This window comes from Crinia signifera, chromosome 5 (genome assembly GCF_055691185.1).
Source record: "Crinia signifera chromosome 5, ASM5569118v1, whole genome shotgun sequence".
Lineage (NCBI taxonomy): Eukaryota > Metazoa > Chordata > Amphibia > Anura > Myobatrachidae > Crinia > Crinia signifera.
Window position 1 is genome coordinate 12177339 of NC_139221.1, and position 22530 is coordinate 12199868.

Genomic DNA, 22530 nt, shown 5'->3' on the forward strand with positions numbered 1-22530 from the left:
AAGGTGTGTAGGCTGCTGAGAGACTGCTCCAAACTGGCATTTCCTGCTCATTGACAGGAGCCATGTTCTGCACTGTAACAGGGTCTGGACCTGAAGCCGTGCCCCATTACCATGAGACCACACCCCTTTTTTTGCTAGAGCCCAGATAGGGACCTGCAGCAGTACACATTATGCCACACAGTATACCCAATTCACATTATGCCATTAAGTGTCCACAGACCATACTGTGCCTCATTACATTTCTGACTCTTCAACCTAGGACTGAGGTTCCCAAATAACAAGGCACCCTGAGGGTCCACGTAGCAGCAGATTTAAGGTTCAGGCTTCCCTTAGGCACTGTATTATTGCCCCCCCCCCCCCCCCCCCCCTCCCTGAGAGACAGAGATTGGGGGCGGGACTTCCAAAGCTTTTGTTTTGTTCTTCAACCATCGGGTGGTGACCTTTAAGCTCCTCTGTGGTCTCTGCTGTGGGGGGGGGGGGACAAAGAGGGGTTGCTGAGAGTCAACATTAGGTACTGCTGTGCCCAAATAGTAGTCATAGTCAAATGTAGAGTGATAACAGACCAGACAATCAGCTCCTAACTACCTTGGTACAGACCATGTTTGAGAAATGACAGTTGGGAACTGGTCCTTTATCACTCTCCACTTTGGGTCTGACTCAAATCTGCTTGCTGGGCTGCAAGCATTCGAAGCCCAGTCCCGCTGAGCTTCCCCTCTCCGCCCCGCTGAGCTTCCTCCCTCCGCCCCGCTGAGCTTCCTCCCTCCGCCCCGCTGAGCTTCCTCCCTCCGCCCCTGTGCTTGGCTGCAAATACATCACCATCAATTGATTAAGGGCGGGATTCTCTAAAATCCGCAGCCCTCTTCGCCGGCCACGGCATTTCTAATCCTAAGCAGAGAAAGCTGTACAGGAACCGCGCCACGGCGATCATCTGGGTGTGTCCGATGGAGACTCAAGCTGATCATAAGCCCTTATTCTAGTTGAATCGGACGCATGTGTATTTTCGGACGGCCACCAAGTGTCCTTAGCCCCGCCTACTGTACGGATCGCTCTCACCGTCCGAATGCGGTAAGATGGCGAGCGAACGGAGCGCGAGTGGATGTGATCAACTCCCCCATCTGTGGGAACCTCTCCCATCCTCCGATGGTTGCCGACCATCGAATGATGGACCAATTGGTCAGACAGCTCTGAGTGCTCCAGACCACTCAGGCATTTCTCCATACGAAAGCAGGGATATGGGGGGGGGGGGGGGGGGGGGGCAGCTGGCATCCGGCTATGTCAGTTGTCCGCCCCCCACATGTGCGTCACAGCCAGATTACCATATGTACGCCCAGCGTTTTAATGGGAACGCCCATGAAACGCGGGGCATACGCATATGGCAATGAGCCCAAACAGCCCTTCACGCCCCTCTCCACCCCCTGCTCGGATTGTTCCGACCAATCATTTTCTGTAAGGAATTCACGCCGTATTCGGACGTGCGCGGCATTCACACATGTGCAGAAACGCCTCTGCACATGCGCAAACAAAATACATCGGCCGTCCGACGGAACACGCAGCCATCCGACTCAATATATATATATAAAAAAAAAACAATTTAAAAAATCGGTACTTATGTAGTAACTGGGCTGCCGATTTCTAAATCGGGTCGGATCGGGAGATCGCATCGCATCGCATGCGACCATGCGATTCGATGCGATGCGATGCGATGCGATGACCCGATTTTTCCATAGGAATCAATGTTAAAATGGACTGAGTCCATTTTAACATGGAATTCAATGGGAAAAATGGGTCCTTTTCATACCCCTACTATCCAAGTGGGCATGGAGTTGGATATAAACCTGTGGCGAGCGTAGCGAGCCACCGAGCCCGAAGCGTGGCGAGCGAAGCGAGCCCCGCGAGGGGACGAATACCGTCCCCTCGCGGGGCTCGCTTCGCTCGCCACGCTTCGGGCTCGGTGGCTCGCTACGCTTGCCACAGGTTTATATCCAACTCCATGCCCACTTGGATAGTAGGGGTATGAAAAGGACCCATTTTTCCATAGGAATCATTTTAACATTGATTCCTATGGAAAAATCGGGTCATCGCATCCGATATCGGATGCGATATCGGATGCGATGCGATGCGATATCGCATCGCATCGCATCTGATTGTATGCCTTAACTTAAGGCATACAATCAAAAAATCGGCAGCCCAGTTACTACATAAGTACCAAAAAATCACATTCACCTCCCCAGGGCAAAGTACAGCATTGGGGTATTTTGCACGATGTATTCAACTATCGCATTGCGAGTTTGGCCGATGTTATCACATCTGCATCCTCAGATGCGGATGGTGATACATGGGCCCCTTATAATATACCAGTGCAATATAACTAACAGGAAATATTATCAGACCGTACATCATTTCCCGAGAGGCATTAACCCTACAGCTACCAGCGTCCTCTCAGCGTCCTGTGATATTAGGCAGAGAGTTACTATGTGTCACCTGTTCTCTCACGGACATCAGTCCACCAAAGGAAAGTTATAACAGTGAGAACAGCGGGTTTGCTGAGCACAGGGCAGAATGTCTGCTCTCCACAGTGCGTGTCCTCAGGAACGCTCCCCACCCCCCTGCTCACCAGCAGTCAGTGTCATTTACACCAGCCTCATTAATTAATTATCCCCCAGGGAAGCTTCCAGCTGCATGGCTGTGACAGTAGGAGCAGGGAGCTACAGGAAGACACAGGCTCAGGGCAGCGGGCAGTGGCTAGGGGGCTATCAGTCAGCTGGCAGGGGCTAGGTGGGCTATCAGTCAGCGGGCAGGGGCTAAGGGGATATCAGTCAGCTGGCAGGGGTTAGGGGGGAAATCAGTCATCTGGCCGGTCCTCCAGGTGACCAGAGAGGGAGGAAGAGGCTCAGCAACGTGGCTGGAAGATGGCGTGGGACCAACATCACAGGGTCTTCTCCACGCATCTGAAGATCCTCCTGTATTTCATGTCTGTAACTATGAGATCTGCTCACTGTCAGATGGTGGAGGTAAGAGACCAGCATGGTGCCCGGGGCAGGTGATGGGGGCACAGGCTGTGTGTAAGAGACCTGCATGGTGCCCGGGGCAGGTCATGGGGGCACGAGCTGTGGGTGAGAGACCAGCATGGTGCCCAGGGCAGGTGACGGGGGCACAAGCTGTGTGTAAGAGACCAGCATGGTGCCCGGGGCAGGTGACGGGGGCACAGGCTGTGTGTAAGAGACCAGCATGGTGCCCGGGGCAGGTCATGGGGGCACGAGCTGTGGGTGAGAGACCAGCATGGTGCCCGGGGCAGGTGACGGGGGCACAAGCTGTGTGTAAGAGACCAGCATGGTGCCCGGGGCAGGTGACGGGGGCACAGGCTGTGTGTAAGAGACCAGCATGGTGCCCGTGGCAGGTGACGGGGGCACAGGCTGTGTGTAAGAGACCTGTATGGTGCCCGGGGCAGGTGATGGGGGCACAGGCTGTGTGTAAGAGACCGGCATGGTGCCCGGGGCAGGTGATGGGGGCACAGGCTGTGTGTAAGAGACCTGTATGGTGCCCGGGGCAGGTGACGGGGGCACAGGCTGTGTGTAAGAGACCTGTATGGTGCCCGGGGCAGGTGACGGGGGCACAGGCTGTGTGTAAGAGACCTGCATGGTGCCCGGGGCAGGTGACGGGGGCACAGGCTGTGTGTAAGAGACCTGCATGGTGCCCGGGGCAGGTGACGGGGGCACAGGCTGTGTGTAAGAGACCTGCATGGTGCCCGGGGCAGGTGACGGGGGCACATGCTGTGTGCAAGAGACCTGCATGGTGCCCGGGGCAGGTGACGGGGGCACATGCTGTGTGCAAGAGACCTGAATGGTGCCCGGGGCAGGTGATGGGGGCACAGGCTGTGTGTTAGAGACCTGCATGGTGGCTGGGACAGGTGTTGGGGGCACAGGCTGTGTGTAAGAGACCTGCATGGTGCCCGGGGCAGGTGATGGGGGCACAGGCTGTGTGTAAGAGATCTGCATGGTGCCCGGGGCAGGTGATGGGGGCACAGCCTGTGATGGGGGCACAGGCTGTTTGTAAGAGAACTGCTTGGTGCCCGGGGCAGGTGATGGGGGCACAGGCTGCTTGTAAGAGAACTGCATGGTGCCCGGGGCAGGTCATGGGGGCACGAGCTGTGGGTGAGAGACATGCATGGTACCCGGGGCAGGTGATGTGGGCACAGGCTGTGTGTAAGAGACCTGCATGGTGCCCGGGGCAGGTGATGGGGGCACAGACTGTGTGTAAGAGACCTGCATGGTGCCCGGGGCATGTGATGGGGCACAGGCTGTGTGTAAGAGAGCTGCAAGGTGCCCGGGGCAGGTGATGGGTGCACAGGCTGTGTGTAAGAGTCCTGCCTGGTGCCCGGGGCAGGTCATGGGGGCACGAGCTGTGGGTGAGAGACATGCATGGTGCCCCGGGCAGGTGATGGGGGCACAGGTTCTGTGTAAGAGACCTTCATGGTACCCGGGGCAGGTGATGTGGGCACAGGCTGCGTGTAAAAGACCTGCATGGTACCCGGGGCAGGTGAGGTGGGCACAAGCTGTGTGTTAGAGACCAGCATGGTGCCCGGGGCAGGTGATGGGGGCACAGCCTGTGATGGGGGCATAGGCTGTGTGTAAGAGAACTGCTAGGTGCCAAGGGCAGGTGATGGGGGCACAGGCTGTGTGTAAGACACCAGCATGGTGCCCGGGGCAGGTGATGGGGGCACAGGCTGTGTGTAAGAGACCTGCATGGTGCCCGGGGCAATTGATGAAGCAAAGGCTGTGTGTAAGAGACCTGTGTGGTGCCCGGGGCAGGTTACGGGGGCACAGGCTGTGTGTAAGAGACCTGCATGGTGCCCGGGTTAGGTGATGGGGGCACAGGCTGTGTGTAAGAGACCTGCCTGGTGTAAGAGACCAGCATGGTGCCCGGGGCAAGTGATGGGGGCACAGGCTGTGTGTAAGAGACCAGCATGGTGCCCGGGGCAGGTGATGGTGGCACAGGCTGTGTGTAAGAGACCTGCATGGTGCCCGGGGCAGGTGATGGGGCACAGGCTGTGTGTAAGAGACCAGCATGGTGCCCGGGGCAGGTGATGGTGGCACAGGCTGTGTGTAAGAGACCTGCATGGTGCCCGGGGCAGGTGATGGGGGCACAGGCTGTGTGTAAGAGACCAGCATGGTGCCCGGGGCAGGTGATGGTGGCACAGGCTGTGTGTAAGAGACCTGCATGGTTCCCGGGGCAGGTGATGGGGGCACAGGCTGTGTGTAAAAGACCTGCATGGTACCCGGGGCAGGTGATGGGGGCACAGACTGTGTGAAAGAGACCTGCATGTTGCCCGGGGCAGGTGATGGGGGCACATGCTGTGTGTAAGAGACCTGCCTGGTGCCCGGGGCAGGTCATGGGGGCACGAGCTGTGGGTGAGAGACATGCATGGTGCCCCGGGCAGGTGATGGGGGCACAGGTTCTGTGTAAGAGACCTTCATGGTACCCGGGGCAGGTGATGTGGGCACAAGCTGTGTGTTAGAGACCTGCATGGTGCCCGGGGCAGGTGATGGGGGCACAAGCTGTGTGTAAGAGACCTGCATGATACCCGGGGCAGGTAATGTGGGCACAGGCTGTGTGTAAGAGACCTGTATGGTGCCCGGGGCAGGTGATGGGGGCACAGGCTGCGTGTAAAAGACCTGCATGGTACCCGGGGCAGGTGAGGTGGGCACAAGCTGTGTGTTAGAGACCTGCATGGTGCCCGGGGCAGGTGATGGGGGCACAAGCTGTGTGTAAGAGACCTGCATGATACCCGGGGCAGGTAATGTGGGCACAGGCTGTGTGTAAGAGACCTGTATGGTGCCCAGGGCAGGTGATGGGGGCGCAGGCTGTGTGTAAGAGACCAGCATGGTGCCCGGGGCAGGTGATGGGGGCACAGCCTGTGATGGGGGCATAGGCTGTGTGTAAGAGAACTGCTAGGTGCCAAGGGCAGGTGATGGGGGCACAGGCTGTGTGTAAGACACCAGCATGGTGCCCGGGGCAGGTGATGGGGGCACAGGCTGTGTGTAAGAGACCTGCATTGTGCCCGGGGCAGGTGATGGGGGCACAGGCTGTGTGTAAGAGACCAGCATGGTGCCCGGGGCAGGTGATGGTGGCACAGGCTGTGTGTAAGAGACCTGCATGGTGCCCGGGGCAGGTGATGGGGCACAGGCTGTGTGTAAGAGACCTGTATGGTGCCCGGGGCAGGTGATGGGTCCACAGGCTGTGTGTAAGAGACCTGCATGGTGCCCGGGGCAGGTGATGGGGGCACAGGCTGTGTGTAAGAGACCTGCATGGTTCCCGGGGCAGGTGATGGGGGCACAGGCTGTGTGTAAGAGACCTGCATGGTACCCGGGGCAGGTGATGGGGGCACAGACTGTGTGAAAGAGACCTGCATGTTGCCCGGGGCAGGTGATGGGGGCACATGCTGTGTGTAAGAGACCTGCATGGTGCCCGGGGCAGGTGACGGGGGCACAGGCTGTGTGTAAGAGACCTGCATGGTGCCTGGGGCAGGTGACGGGGGCACAGGCTGTGTGTAAGAGACCTGCATGGTGCCCGGGGCAGGTGATGGGGGCACAGGCTGTGTGTAAGAGACCTGCCTGGTGTAAGAGACCTGCATGGTGCCCGTGGCAAGTGATGGGGGCACAGGCTGTGTGTAAGAGTCCTGCCTGGTGCCCGGGGCAGGTCATGGGGGCACGAGCTGTGGGTGAGAGACATGCATGGTGCCCCGGGCAGGTGATGGGGGCACAGGTTCTGTGTAAGAGACCTTCATGGTACCCGGGGCAGGTGATGTGGGCACAGGCTGCGTGTAAAAGACCTGCATGGTACCCGGGGCAGGTGAGGTGGGCACAAGCTGTGTGTTAGAGACCTGCATGGTGCCCGGGGCAGGTGATGGGGGCACAAGCTGTGTGTAAGAGACCTGCATGATACCCGGGGCAGGTAATGTGGGCACAGGCTGTGTGTAAGAGACCTGTATGGTGCCCGGGGCAGGTGATGGGGGCACAGGCTGTGTGTAAGAGACCTGCCTGGTGTAAGAGACCTGCATGGTGCCCGGGGCAGGTGATGGGGGCACAGGCTGTGTGTAAGAGACCTGCCTGGTGTAAGAGACCTGCATGGTGCCCGTGGCAAGTGATGGGGGCACAGGCTGTGTGTAAGAGACCTGCATGGTGCCCGGGGCAGGTGATGGGGGCACAGGCTGTGTGTAAGAGACCTGCATGGTACCCGGGGCAGGTGAGGTGGGCACAAGCTGTGTGTTAGAGACCTGCATGGTGCCCGTGGCAAGTGATGGGGGCACAGGCTGTGTGTAAGAGACCTGCATGGTGCCCGGGGCAGGTGATGGGGGCACAGGCTGTGTGTAAGAGACCTGCATGGTGCCCGGGGCAGGTGTTGGGGGCACAGCCTGTGATGGGGGCACAGGCTGTGTGTAAGAGAACTGCTTGGTGCCCGGGGCAGGTGACGGGGGCACAGGCTGTGTGTAAGAGACTGGCATGGTGCCCGGGGCAGGTGACGGGGGCACAGGCTGTGTGTAAGAGACCTGCGTGGTGCCCGGGGCAGGTGATGGGGCACAGGCTGTGTGTAAGAGACCTGCATGGTGCCTGGGGCAGGTGATGGGGGCACAGGCTGTGTGTAAGAGACCTGCCTGGTATAAGAGACCAGCATGGTGCCCGGGGCAAGTGATGGGGGCACAGGCTGTGTGTAAGAGACCTGCATGGTGCCCGGTGCAGGTGATGGGGGCACAGGCGATGGAGGCACAGGCTGTGTGTAAGAGACCTGCATGGTGCCCGGTGCAGGTGATGGGGGCACAGGCGATGGAGGCACAGGCTGTGTGTAAGAGACCTGCATGGTGCCCGGGGCAGGTCATGGGGGCACGAGCTGTGGGTGAGAGACATGCATGGTACCCGGGGCAGGTGATGTGGGCACAGGCTGTGTGTAAGAGACCTGCATGGTGCCCGGGGCAGGTCATGGGGGCACGAGCTGTGGGTGAGAGACATGCATGGTGCCCCGGGCCGGTGATGGGGGCACAGGTTCTGTGTAAGAGACCTGCATGGTACCCGGGGCAGGTGATGTGGGCACAGGCTGTGTGTAAGAGACCTGCATGGTACCCGGGGCAGGTGAGGTGGGCACAAGCTGTGTGTTAGAGACCTGCATGGTGCCCGGAGCAGGTGATGGGGGCACAAGCTGTGTGTAAGAGACCTGCATGATACCCGGGGCAGGTGATGTGGGCACAGGCTGTGTGTAAGAGACCTGCATGGTGCCCGGGGCAGGTGATGGGGGCACAGGCTGTGTGTAAGAGACCTGCCTGGTGTAAGAGACCTGCATGGTGATCGGGGCAAATGATGGGGGCACACGCTGTGTTTGAGAGACCTGCATGGTGGCCAGGGCAGGTGATGGGGGCACAGCCTGTGATGGGGGCACAGGCTGTGTGTAAGAGAACTGCTTGGTGCCAAGGGCAGGTGATGGGGGCACAGGCTGTGTGTAAGACACCCGCATGGTGCCCGGGGCAGGTGATGGGGGCACAGGCTGTGTGTAAGAGACCTGCATGGTGCCCGGGGCAGGTGATGGGGGCACAGGCTGTGTGTAAGAGACCTGCATGGTGCCCGGGGCAGGTGATGGGGCACAGGCTGTGTGTAAGAGACCTGCATGGTTCCCGGGGCAGGTGATGGGGGCACAGGCTGTGTGTAAGAGACCTGCATGGTACCCGGGGCAGGTGATGGGGGCACAGACTGTGTGAAAGAGACCTGCATGTTGCCCGGGGCAGGTGATGGGGGCACAGGCTGTGTGTAAGAGACCTGCATGGTGCCCAGAGAAGGTGACGGGGGCACAGGCTGTGTGTAAGAGACCTGCATGGTGCCCGGGGCAGGTGACGGGGGCACAGGCTGTGTGTAAGAGACCTGCATGTTGCCCGGGGCAGGTGATGGGGGCACAGGCTGTGTGTAAGAGACCTGCATGGTGCCCAGAGAAGGTGATGGGGGCACAGGCTGTGTGTAAGAGACCTGCATGGTGCCCGGGGCAGGTGTTGGGGGCACAGCCTGTGATGGGGGCACAGGCTGTGTGTAAGAGAACTGCTTGATGCCCGGGGCAGGTGATGGGGGCACAGGCTGTGTGTAAGAGAGCTGGAAGGTGCCCGGGGCAGGTGATGGGGGAAAAGGCTGTGTGTAAGAGACCTGCATGGTGCCTGAGGCAGGTGATGGGGGCACAGGCTGTGTGTAAGAGACCTACATGGTGCCCGGGGCAGGTGATGGGGGCACAGGCTGTGTGTAACAGACCTGCATGGTGCCCGGGACAGATGATGGGGGCACAGGCTGTGTGTAAGAGACCTGCCTGGTGTAAGAGACCTGCATGGTGCCCGGGGCAGGTGACGGGGGCACAGGCTGTGTGTAAGAGACTGGCATGGTGCCCGGGGCAGGTGACGGGGGCACAGGCTTTGTGTAAGAGACCTGCATGGTGCCCGGGGCAATTGATGAAGCAAAGGCTGTGTGTAAGAGACCTGTGTGGTGCCCGGGGCAGGTTACGGGGGCACAGGCTGTGTGTAAGAGACCTGCATGGTGCCCGGGTTAGGTGATGGGGGCACAGGCTGTGTGTAAGAGACCTGCCTGGTGTAAGAGACCAGCATGGTGCCCGGGGCAAGTGATGGGGGCACAGGCTGTGTGTAAGAGACCTGCATGGTGCCCGGTGCAGGTGATGGGGGCACAGGCTGTGTGTAAGAGACCTGCATGGTGCCCAGGGCAGGTGATGGGGGCACAGGCTATGTGTAAGAGACCTGCATGGTGCCCGGGGAAGGTGATGGAGGCACAAGCTGTGTGTAAGAGACCTGCACGGTGCCCGGGGCAAGTGACGGGGGCACAGGCTGTGTGTAAGAGACCTGCATGGTGCCCGGGGCAGGTGACGGGGGCACAGCCTGTGATGGGGGCACAGGCTGTGTGTAAGAGAACTGCTTGGTGCCCAGGGTAGGGGATGGGGGCACAGGCTTTGTGTTAGAGTCCTGCACGGTGGTAGGGGCAGGTGATGGGGCACAGGATGTGTGTAAGAGACCGGCATGGTACCCGGGGCAGGTGATGGGGGCACAGGCTGTGTGTAAGAGACCTGCATGGTGCCCGGGGCAGGTGATGGGGGCACAGGCTGTGTGTAAGAGACCTGCATGGTGCCCGGGGCAGGTGATGGGGGCACAGGCTGTGTGTAAGAGACCTGCATGGTGCCTGGGGCATGTGATGGGGGCACAGGCTGTGTGTAACAGACCTGCATGGTGCCCGGGGCAGGTGATGGAGGCACAGGCTGTGTGTAAGAGACCTGCATGGTGCCTGGGGCATGTGATGGGGGCACAGGCTGCGTGTAAGAGACCTGCATGGTGCCCGGGGCAGGTGATGGGGGCACAGGCTGTGTGTAAGAGACCTGCATGGTGCCCGGGCAGGTGATGGGGGCACAGGCTGTGTGTAGGAGACCTGCATGGTGCCCGGGGCAAGTGACGGGGGCACAGGCTGTGTGTAAGAGACCGGCATGGTGCCCGGGCAGGTGACGGGGGCACAGGCTGTGTGTAAGAGACCGGCATGGTGCACGGGGCAGGTGACGGGGGCACAGGCTGTGTGTAAGAGACCGGCATGGTGCCCGGGGCAGGTGATGGGGCACAGGCTGTGTGTAAGAGACCTGCATGGTACCCGGGGCAGGTGATGGGGGCACAGGCTGTGTGTAAGAGACCTGCATGGTGCCCGGGGCAGGTGACGGGGGCACAGGCTGTGTGTAAGAGACCTGCATGGTGCCCGGGGCAGGTGAAGGGGGCACAGGCTGTGTGTAAGAGACCTGCATGGTGCCCGGGGCAGGTGACGGGGGCACAGGCTGTGTGTAAGAGACCTGCATGGTGCCCGGGGCAGGTGATGGGGGCACAGGCTGTGTGTAAGAGACCTGCATGGTGCCCGGGGCAGGTGACGGGGGCACAGGCTGTGTGTAAGAGACCTGCATGGTGCCCGGGGCAGGTGAAGGGGGCACAGGCTGTGTGTAAGAGACCTGCATGGTGCCTGGGGCAGGTGATGGGGGCACAGGCTGTGTGTAAGAGACCTGCATGGTGCCCGGGGCAGGTGATGGGGGCACAGGCTGTGTGTAAGAGACCTGCATGGTGCCCGGGGCAGGTGACGGGGGCACAGGCTGTGTGTAAGAGACCTGCATGGTGCCCGGGGCAGGTTACGGGGCACAGGCTGTGTGTAAGAGACCTGCATGGTGCCCGAGGCAGGTGATGGGGGCACAGCCTGTGTGTAAGAGACCTGCATGGTGCCCGGGGCAGGTGATGGGGGCACAGGCTGTGTGTAAGAGACCTGCATGGTGCCCGGGGCAGGTGATGAGGGCACAGGCTGTGTGTAAGAGACCTGCATGGTGCCCGGGGCAGGTGATGGGGGCACAGGCTGTGTGTAAGAGACCTGCATGGTGCCCGAGGCAGGTGATGGGGGCACAGCCTGTGTGTAAGAGACCTGCATGGTGCCCGGGGCAGGTGATGAGGGCACAGGCTGTGTGTAAGAGACCTGCATGGTGCCCGGGGCAGGTGATGGAGGCACAGGCTGTGTGTAAGAGACCTGCATGGTGCCCGGGGCAGGTGATGGGGGCACAGGCTGTGTGTAAGAGACCTGCATGGTGCCCGGGGCAGGTGATGGGGGCACAGGCTGTGTGTAAGAGACCTGCATGGTGCCCGGGGCAGGTGATGGGGGCACAGGCTGTGTGTAAGAGACCTGCATGGTGCCCGGGGCAGGTGACGGGGGCACAGGCTGTGTGTAAGAGACCTGCATGGTGCCCGGGGCAGGTGATGGGGAACAGGCTGTGTGTAAGAGACCTGCATGGTGCCCGGGGCAGGTGATGGGGCACAGGCTGTGTGTAAGAGACCTGCATGGTGCCCGGGGCAGGTGATGGGGGCACAGGCTGTGTGTAAGAGAACTGCTTGGTGCCCAGGGCAGGTGATGGGGGCACAGGCTGTGTGTAAGAGACCTGCATGGTGCCCGGGGCAGGTGATGGGGCACAGGCTGTGTGTAAGAGATCTGCATGGTGCCCGGGGCAAGTGATGGGGGCACAGGCTGTGTGTGAGAGATCTGCATGGTGCCCAGGGCAAGTGATGGGGCACAGGCTGTGTGTAAGAGACCTGCATGGTACCCGGGGCAGGTGATGGGGGCACAGGCTGTGTGTAAGAGACCTGCATGGTGCCCGGGGCAGGTGACGGGGGCACAGGCTGTGTGTAAGAGACCGGCATGGTACCCGGGGCAGGTGATGGAGGCACAGGCTGTGTGTAAGAGACCTGCATGGTGCCTGGGGCAGGTGACGGGGGCACAGGCTGTGTGTAAGAGACCGGCATGGTACCCGGGGCAGGTGTTGGGGGCACAGGCTGTGTGTAAGAGACCAGCATGGTGCCCGGAACAGGTGATGGGGGCACAGGCTGTGTGTAAGAGACCGGCATGGTACCCGGGGCAGGTGTTGGGGGCACAGGCTGTGTGTAAGAGACCAGCATGGTGCCCGGAACAGGTGACGGGGGCACAGGCTGTGTGTAAGAGACCTGCATGGTGCCCGGGGCAGGTGACGGGGGCACAGGCTGTGTGTAAGAGACCTGCATGGTACCCGGGGCAGGTGTTGGGGGCACAGGCTGTGTGTAAGAGACCAGCATGGTGCCCGGGGCAGGTGACGGGGGCACAGGCTGTGTGTAAGAGACCGGCATGGTACCCGGGGCAGGTGTTGGGGGCACAGGCTGTGTGTAAGAGACCAGCATGGTGCCCGGAACAGGTGATGGGGGCACAGGCTGTGTGTAAGAGACCGGCATGGTACCCGGGGCAGGTGTTGGGGGCACAGGCTGTGTGTAAGAGACCAGCATGGTGCCCGGAACAGGTGACGGGGGCACAGGCTGTGTGTAAGAGACCTGCATGGTGCCCGGGGCAGGTGACGGGGGCACAGGCTGTGTGTAAGAGACCTGCATGGTACCCGGGGCAGGTGTTGGGGGCACAGGCTGTGTGTAAGAGACCAGCATGGTGCCCGGAACAGGTGATGGGGCACAGGCTGTGTGTAAGAGACCAGCATGGTGCCCGGGGCAGGTGATGGAGGCACAGGCTGTGTGTAAGAGACCTGCATGGTGCCCGGGGCAGGTGATATGGGGCACAGGCTGTGTGTAAGAGACCTGCATGGTGCCCGGGGCAGGTGATGGAGGCACAGGCTGTGTGTAAGAGACCTGCATGGTGCCCGGGGCAGGTGATGGGGAACAGGCTGTGTGTAAGAGACCTGCATGGTGCCCGGGGCAGGTGATGGGGCACAGGCTGTGTGTAAGAGACCAGCATGGTGCCCGGGGCAGGTGATGGGGGCACAGGCTGTGTGTAAGAGACCTGTATGGTGCCCGGGGCAGGTGATGTAGGCACAGGCTGTGTGTTAGAGACCTGCATGGTGCCCGGGGCAGGTGATGTAGGCACAGGCTGTGTGTTAGAGACCTGCATGGTGCCCGGGGCAGGTGACGGGGGCACAGGGTGTGTGTAAGAGACCAGCATGGTGCCCGGGGCAGGTGATGGAGGCACAGGCTGTGTGTAAGAGACCTGCATGGTGCCCGGGGCAGGTGACGGGGGCACAGGCTGTGTGAAAGAGACCTGCATGGTGCCCGGGGCAGGTGACGGGGGCACAGGCTGTGTGTAAGAGACCTGTATGGTGCCCGGGGCAGGTGATGGGGCACAGGCTGTGTGTAAGAGACATGCATGGTGCCCAGGGCAGGTGATGGGGGCACAGGCTGTGTGTAAGAGACCTGCATGGTGCCCGGGGCAGGTGATGGGGCACAGGCTGTGTGTAAGAGACCAGCATGGTGCCCGGGGCAGGTGATGGGGGCACATGCTGTGTGTAAGAGACCGGCATGGTGCACGGGGCAGGTGACGGGGGCACAGGCTGTGTGTAAGAGACCTGCATGGTACCCGGGGCAGGTGATGGGGGCACAGGCTGTGTGTAAGAGACCGGCATGGTGCACGGGGCAGGTGATGGGGCACAGGCTTTGTGTAAGAGACCTGCATGGTGCCCGGGGCAGGTGATGGGGGCACATGCTGTGTGTAAGAGACCTGCATGGTGCCCGGGGCAGGTGACGGGGGCACAGGCTGTGTGTAAGAGACCTGCATGCCCGGGGCAGGTGATGGGGGCACAGGCTGTGTGTAAGAGACCTGCATGGTGCCCGGGGCAGGTGACGGGGGCACAGGCTGTGTGTAAGAGACCTGCATGGTGCCCGGGGCAGGTGATGGGGGCACAGGCTGTGTGTAAGAGACCTGCACTGTGACAGCAGATGACATAGTAAACAGGACCCACACCGTATCTCGCGCATACACATATTGTGACGTATGCACATTGCGGGGTTGCTCTGTATATTAATAAGATGCTGGATACTGTGTGATTTATGCCATGTGTCTACTGTACAATGAGTCTATGAGTATTTCAGTGTAATCCCTATATGTCCCTCTCTTTCTTATTTATTATTGTATTTTGTATCTATGATGTAACAATTGTGTACAGATGGAGTGCCCCTCATTATTGCAGGCTCCGAGCAGCATGTGGTCACCTTGCGAGATGCCGGTAGGGGGATCCAATTTTTGGGGGCCTCCCGGCTGTTCCATGGGGGTAGGCTAGGGTATGCTGTACTGTACTGCAATGTCTGTGCAGGTAATATGGGCGACCAGCCCGTCTCAGTGCCTGTAGCGGAGTCCTAAAGACTTGACCATGGGCTCACTAATAAGGACGAGCAACACGCTCAGCAGATCTCAGCTCGCTCTCATTCAGGTGTGACCACAGCGAGGAGATGGCCGGGAGTGAGGGGCGGACAACCAGAACATTATCCCTGTTAGGGCCTGATGCAGGACAGCAATCCAGGCGGCTGTCTACAGACAGTACTCACAGAGCGGTTCTCTGTCTATAACACATGTACGCAAATCCCTGCACACTCTGATGATGCACGTGTCGACAGGGCTTAGGACAACACCTGACATAGGTCGATGTGGCTAAGTCGACAGAGTTGGAAGGTCAACAATCAAAGGGTCGAGTTTTTCACTTTTTTTCATCACAAATGTTGACACACTGGACATGGACACCATTAAAGTGTACCGCATCCCTCGCCCTAGTGGGTGGAGGGGGGGGGGGGGGTGTAATCCAATCAATGGTGAGTGATTACGAATGGATTTTCCCCTATTCACATTGCTGCAATGCCATTCTCAGCCGTGCACAGGGGTCGTGATATCACACTGGCAGGGAGCAAGGCTGGATTAAGGTCTGTGGGGGCCTGGACAATAAAAGATCTGGTCGCCCCCCCCCTCACCCCGAATGGAGGCAGGCCGCCCCTCCCCTGGTACCTGCGGGCAGGGCAGTTTCTAGAGGCGGACAAGCCGTGCAGCCGCCCGGGGCGCTGCACGGCATGTCTATCACTGGGCATATATGTGGCACTGTGGGGGCATATGTGGCACAGTGGGGCATACATAGCACTATGGAGGCATATATGTGTGGCACATCTGGCACTGTGGGGGCATTTCTGGCACTGCAGGGGCATATTAGTAATCGGCATCAGTTGTGCAGCAGCGGCACATGGGGCATAATGTGTAATGTGCATTACGGTGTGTGGGGAGTATTGTGTAATTGCTATCACATTGTGGGGTCTAATGGGCATCATGGTGTGCGGCATAATGTGTAATTGTCATCATGGTGTGCGGCGTAATATGTTATTATCATCGCAGTGTGCGACACAATGTGTAATTGTCATCACGTTGTGACATAATATGTAATTGTCATCACAGTGTGCGGTGTGATGTGTAATGGGCATCACGGTGTGCGGCATAATGTGTAAGTGGCATCACGGATAAACAGTGTATAATGATTTAAGTAGCCTGTCATTGTTTGGCCTTGATCTGTGAGGCGTACTAGGTCACTGTGTGGGCCTTTATATTTTCAGCCCGCCAACTTAAGTGCGGGAGGACAATGACAATTCCTGCGGTAACCAATGTCTGGTCATGCAGGTTGCAAAAGTGAGATGTAAGGTGATTGTTTTCCTGCTAGACCGCACCCCTTTTTTTATTAAGCCATGCAATTTTTGTTAAGCTCCACCCCCTATTTCTGCGCGTGCAATTTCTTCACTGCCATATTCTGTAAGGGATTATTTCTTCGCCGTGGGAGCTAAATTGTCTAGAAACTGCCTGCGGGGATCTGCGGGGCCCATGTAGCGCTGGGGAGGCAGCAGGGTCCCTGCGGCGGATGAGCAGTCAGCGGCGGGGTCCCGGTGGCAGATGGGAACAAGTAGCGCTGCTAGTTCCCATCTGCTGCTGGGACCCCGCCGCTGACTTCCCATCTTGGTTTATAGTTAGTTATTAATAAATCTATTTGTGAAATATGAATAAATTGGAACATATGAAGTTAATCCCTGAACATGTTATTCTCCATATATCCTGAATCCACATGGGGTAATTATTTGCCCTTAGCTTTGCAAAATATTCCCTATTTCAATGATTCCCAAATTCTCTGCTTTGTTATATTGTGAACGATATAAAATATATCTGTAGGAAGGAGAACATGTAACATTGTTTCCAGTGAATGTGTCCTTCACAGAGTAGAAACATATTCAGTAACTGTTTCAGATCACTCCTATGTACATAGGACAAATTCCGGTACTTATGTAGTATCTGGGCTGCCGATTTTGTGATTGTATGCCTTACCTTAAGGCATACAATCAGATGCGATGCGATTCGATGCGATTTTGCATAGGATTCAATGTTAAGAAGGTCCTGTTCATTTCCCCACTATCCAAGTGGGCATAGAGTTGATTTTATATAGCGTGGCGAGCGCAGCGAGCCACCGAGCCCGAAGCGTGGCGAGCGAACGCATATTTCTTAAAAAGTATTCTGTCCCCTTGCGGGGCTCGCTACGCTCGCCACGCTTCGGGCTCGGTGGCTCGCTACGCTCGCCACAGGTTTATATCCAACTCCATGCCCACTTGGATAGTGGGGAAAGGAAAAGGACCCCTTTTTCCCACTGAATTCTATGTTAAAATGGACTCAGACCATTTTAACATTGAATCCTATGGAAAAATCTTGACCATCGCATCGCATACGATTTGGTCGCATGCGATGTGATGCGATCCGATCCGATTTCTAAATCGGACGCCCAGATACTACATAAGTACCCAAATTCCTTCTTAGATGGACAAAACCATGTGCACTGCAGGGGGGCAGATGTAAAATGTGCAGAGAGAATTAGATTTGGGTGAGTTATTTTGTTTCTGTGCAGGGTAAACACTGGCTGCTTTATTTTACACTGCAATATAGATCTCACTTTGAAGTAAAACCTCACCCAAATCTAATTCTCTCTGCACAAGTAACATCTACCCCCCTGCAGTGCACATGGTTTTGTCCATCTAAGAAGGAATTTGTCAGAAAGAGTGAACCAAAGTAACCCCCTCCTTTTTAAATCACATACTTTGTTCTTCTCACATCTATTTATTCAGTTTTATATTTCTCAGCATTTTAAATGTACTTAGATTAAAAGTTATATATTAATTGTCAATTTCTCCCATTGCGCCACACAGTCACATTCTTTTTCTTTTCCTTTATGTTCTACTGGACCGCCATCGTCTGTCAGGGGAGTGCAACACATACCGGGCTACCCAGAAGTGTAGGATTCTGGGAGCGCTGGCCCACTGTGAGTCTGAAACCCCCGGCAATGAGCATGTATTCATGGCCGCCGAGAGGTATGCAGCTCCCCGGTAAAAATTTTTGGGCATGGCCTAATCTTGGGAGGCGTGGCCACCTCCAACGATCACCCCCCCAATGTTTAGGGAGTGAAAAAACACTCTAAAGTGGAGGGGAGGATGGTGTTATTGCCCCCCCTCCCCCCCCCCCCCCCTCAGCAGCAGCAGGCCAGCAGCAGAAGCACACACCTACAGCATGCTGAGTCCAGCTATCAGCACAGTGTGTGCTGCTGCTGCCCTTGAGGGAGGGGCAAAGGGGGGTGGGACCAGGGCCTCTACTGGGCCTTTTCAGGAAGCCTGGGCCCGAGTAATTAGTATCCCCCCCACTTAGCAGCCCTGCATGTATCCCCCCAGCAATGAGCATGTAATCCCCTGGAAATTAGTATAGAAACCACCGCCAACACGCATGCTACCTCCAGGCAATAAGCATGTAACACCTAGCAATAAGCATGTAACCCCTGGCAATGAGCATGTAACCCCCTGGAAATGAGCAAGTAACCCTCTGGCAATGAGCATAGAAACCCCTGGCAACTAGCATGTTATCCCTTTGCAGCGAGACTGTAACCCCTGGCAATAAGCATGTAGCTAACAAAAATTATAATATATGAGGGGAAGAAACTTTTTTGGGGGGCAGGGGAGTGCAACATTTCTAGTTACGCCACTGATCTGCCGTTCACCCACTGCACAAGTGGGCAGTGATTGACAGTGCAACTGGGTGGGTGGCAGGGGCGGAACTTCTGGTGGTGCAGTGCACCGGGGCCCAAGCCAGTTCATGGGGCCCAATGCGGCATTGATGCGGGGGCCCGCGGTGGGGAAACGCGGATGAATAGGTACAGAGGGGGGCTAGAAATCACTTCCCCAATGTAGCAGCTACTGGCAGCCGCAGCAGCATGCAGAGGAGTTTTGCCTCCTTGCTCTTCACGGCGGCTCTGCCCCTGCTCGGTAGCTGGTGTGTTTTGAGCCTGGTCAACAGCGCAGAGCCGCAGACTGCTTAACTGTGGGGAATGAACAAAGAGGTAGGAGTCTGGCTGTGCCGCTGGGAGCCTGCCCCTCTCACCAGCTCCCATACCCCGCCGCCTTGTAGTGCCGGGAGTGCGCTGCCGCTTTGGATCTATCAACTTTAGGGGTCCGCGGCCCCAGCATACAACACCCTGCTTGTACCATTATTGTCATTTTTGTAAACATCACCGCAGTTTCACTTTCAGGGGTAATGGGGTGTAGAGGTGTAGGGGGATGTAGAGGTTCAAGGAGCAGCGCATAGCCACTGACCGCCCACCATCATGGCTCTATGTGGTGTGCGCTCAGCTCCTTGGCTGCTGAGGGGTTTAAACCAGCACCGATGGACATCTGAAATATGGCTCCTGCCCACAAGCCTATCAAAGCTCACAAACACAGTTAACAATTGGCTACCGGACCGCAAGCTCCAATTGGCTCACTAGCCTCCGCCATATTTGAAATGTCTGTCGACGGTGGTATGAGCTTCACAGCAGCATAGGAACTGAGCGCACACCACACAGGGCTGTGACGGTGAGCTCTCTCCTCCCCCTTATATAAGGGGCACTAATGTGGGAACTCTGTAAGGGGCACTAATGTGGGCAATGGTTAAGGGGCATTACTGGGGGAATATGGGAAAGGGACATTACTGGGGGCATAATATATAATGGACATTACGTGCGTGGCATAATGTGTAATGGGAATTACGTGTGTGGCCTAATGTGTAATGAGCATTACGGTGTGCAGCAATGTGTAATGGGCATTGTGGTGTGCGGCATAATGTTTAATGGGCACTACAGTGAGCAGCATAATGTGTAATGGGTACTGCAGTGTGTGACAATGTGTAATTGGCATTACAGTTTATGACAATGTGTAATGGGCATTAGGGTGTGCATAATCCTGGCACAGTGTGTCTATGGGGCTCTTTCAGAACACTATCCCGGCTCGAACCTGGTATTTTGATCCCTGGTCTGAACCTTTCCCACTAAGCCCGTGTCACCCATTAAACTTACGGCGACCCGGGTGTAACCCTTCTTATATCTTGGGTTGAAATGCCAGGCTGGTAGATGATGGTTATTAAGTATGGTTCTTTCACATCGCACCTTGATCCGTCAATAACCCAGGTTATAAATGCGATATGAAAGGGGTATGAGGGGCTCTACCTGGCACAATGTGTACAATTGGCACTACTATGTGCTGTAATGTGAATAACGGATGCTACTGTGTCACTCTTATGTGTCCACACAACACATTTTTTTCGCCCGCCTTCGGCGAACCCTGGGGCCCAAAGCAGATTTTTGCACCTGAGCCCACATCTCACTAGTTGACTTTAAATGTGCTCACCCATTTATGACACGATTGATGGGACAGTGTGTACTGTATGCAGAACACGCTCCCAAGCCATCTGCAGATACATGTATAGGTGTGTGCCCAGCCTTAGAACAAAATATATCCCCACATTGCCAACTTCAATCAACTTCTTGGGCCTTGCGTCAACCTTTCATATGAACTGCAAGAAGTAGAACAGGGCAAATGATAAGAGCAGTAATATCAGAAAGTGAAGAGAACAATGAACTGAACTTGACACGCTCCTTAATTTTGCTTTTCACTTGAGAATAGTAATAGAAGATTTGACAATTGATTAATTGGCCTTTCCCCAAAGCAGCAGGAAAATTGCTACAAATTAATTAGCAAATGTTCTTACTTGGGAATTGTAAAAACAAATCTATGTACTGAAGCAGTGATGGGGAACCGGTGGCGCCGATAATTATAATAGCTGCGCTTGGTGGAAATAAATAATAAATCTGATGTTTGGCCTGAAAGTCGGAGGCTTCTATAAAATGAAATAAATGTAATATGCAAAACAGATCTACAATATATAATAAAACCTAGGTATATAAGCATATGAAATATATACTGTACAGTATAGTCAATATGAACAGTATATTCCTGTATAGTATAGTATATTCCTGTGGGTGCTGCAGGTGGGGCAGATGTAACAAAGAGAGTTAGATTTGGGTGAGTTATTATGTTTCTGTGCAAGGTAAATACTGGCTGCTTTATTTTTACATTGCAATTTAGACTTCAGTTGGTACTTGTTTCCTAGCACGGCCACAACGATCATGATCGTGGGCATCGTGAGGAAAAACCGCGATTTCCCCATAGGGAACAATGTTAAATGCCTCAATTTAGCCGTGATGCCCCCGATTTCCCATAGGAAACAATGTTAAATGGGTCAATTTACCCAAATCATCATAGGGAACAATGTTAAATGGGCCATAAACCCCCCAAAACACCCCTGAACAGTGAAATGTCCCCCCAAAAGTATTTTACGCCACCCCACGATCAACGCGAACCCGAAGCGTGGCGAGCGCAGCGAGCCCGCGAGGGGCGGCGGTACGCGTCCTCCGACCTTTTCATACCCCCACTATCCACGTCGGCGTGGAGTTGAGAATAGAATAGTGTGGCGAGCGCAGCGAGCCACCGAGCCCGAAGCGTGGCGAGCGCAGCGTGCCCCGCGAGGGGACGCGGATACCTGTGAAGCCCGCGAAGGGACGCGTTTACCTGTGAAGGTAACCGCGTCCCCTCGCGGGGCTCGCTGCGCTCGCCACGCTTCGGGCTCGGTGGCTCGCTACGCTCGCCACACTATTCTATTCTCAACTCCACGCCGACGTGGATAGTGGGGGTATGAAAAGGTCGGAGGACGCGTACCGCCGCCCCTCGCGGGCTCGCTGCGCTCGCCACGCTTCGGGTTTGCGTTGATCGTGGGGTGGCGTAAAGTACTTTTGGGGGGACATTTCACTGTTCTGGGGTGTTTTTGGGGCTTTCTGGCCCATTTACCATTGTTCCCTATGATGATTTGGTGAAATTGAGGTATTTAACATTGTTCCCTATGAGAAATCGGGGGCATCGCGGGTACATTGAGCCATTTAACATTGTTTCCTATGGGGAAATCGTGGGCATCGCGTCTGGACCATTTAAGGCTTTTTTAGCCGCATACGACGCGACCGACGCGATTTTGACTATTTTCAATGCATTTCAATGGGAAAATCGGGGGCATCGCGTCGGTCGCGTCGTATACCACTAAAAATGACACACGATGCCCGCGATTGTGGCCGTGCTAGGAAACAAGTACCCTTCAGTTTGAGCACACCCCACCCAAATGTAACTCTCTCTGCACCTGTTACATCTGCCCCACCTGCAGTGCAGCATGATTTTGCCCATTAGCAAAATTGCAGCCTTGCTAACAATGGGCTACAATGGGCTAACTTGGGAATGCTGGTAAATATGACCGTTGTATCTCTGATAGAAACCGAACATACAATAAACAACAGGAAAAAAAATATAACAACAACAAAAACAGGTGTTAAGCTGTAAATGCTAAATGAGCTAAACAGTGTTCCAGATATTGGTACTTGTATTAAAGTTATTATAATAGGTTTATGTAAATATTGAGTTTTTTGTTGTACTGTATATAGAATTTGTCTGAAGCATTTTGTAGTTTTATAATGATAGTTCCAGGATTGTTCATTAATGTGAATTTAATATACTGTAGTGAGCATTCAAAAATGATTTCATTTATTGCAACCATCTTGCTGCTCTATTTAAAAATTATTGATAAAAATGTTCATTCTTGTGCATGTTAGCCTTGTTGTGCAATCATGGTGTGTGGGGGAAGGAGCCTTGCCTCTCTGCTAAGATGTGGTCTGAGTTAAGTACATCAGATTGATATGCTCACAATCATGATTGTGTCCAGAGTTCCCTTCACCACCCTGGCAGCCTCATGGTGTGTACACACGCTTCGATTTGCTTTAGATTCG

At 56.1% G+C, this 22530-nt stretch overlaps 1 protein-coding gene across 1 annotated transcript in view; it reads left to right on the forward strand.

Annotated features, from left to right (window-relative positions):
• Positions 1-2518: 2518 nt before the first annotated feature.
• Positions 2519-22530, forward strand: part of TMIE (transmembrane inner ear) — a 136753-nt gene continuing 116741 nt past the window's right edge. The window contains exon 1 of the mRNA XM_083186688.1: positions 2519-3011. Within this exon, the coding sequence (XP_083042814.1) occupies positions 2910-3011 (102 nt within the window). The 5' untranslated portion in view covers positions 2519-2909. The remainder of the gene's footprint in view (positions 3012-22530) is intronic.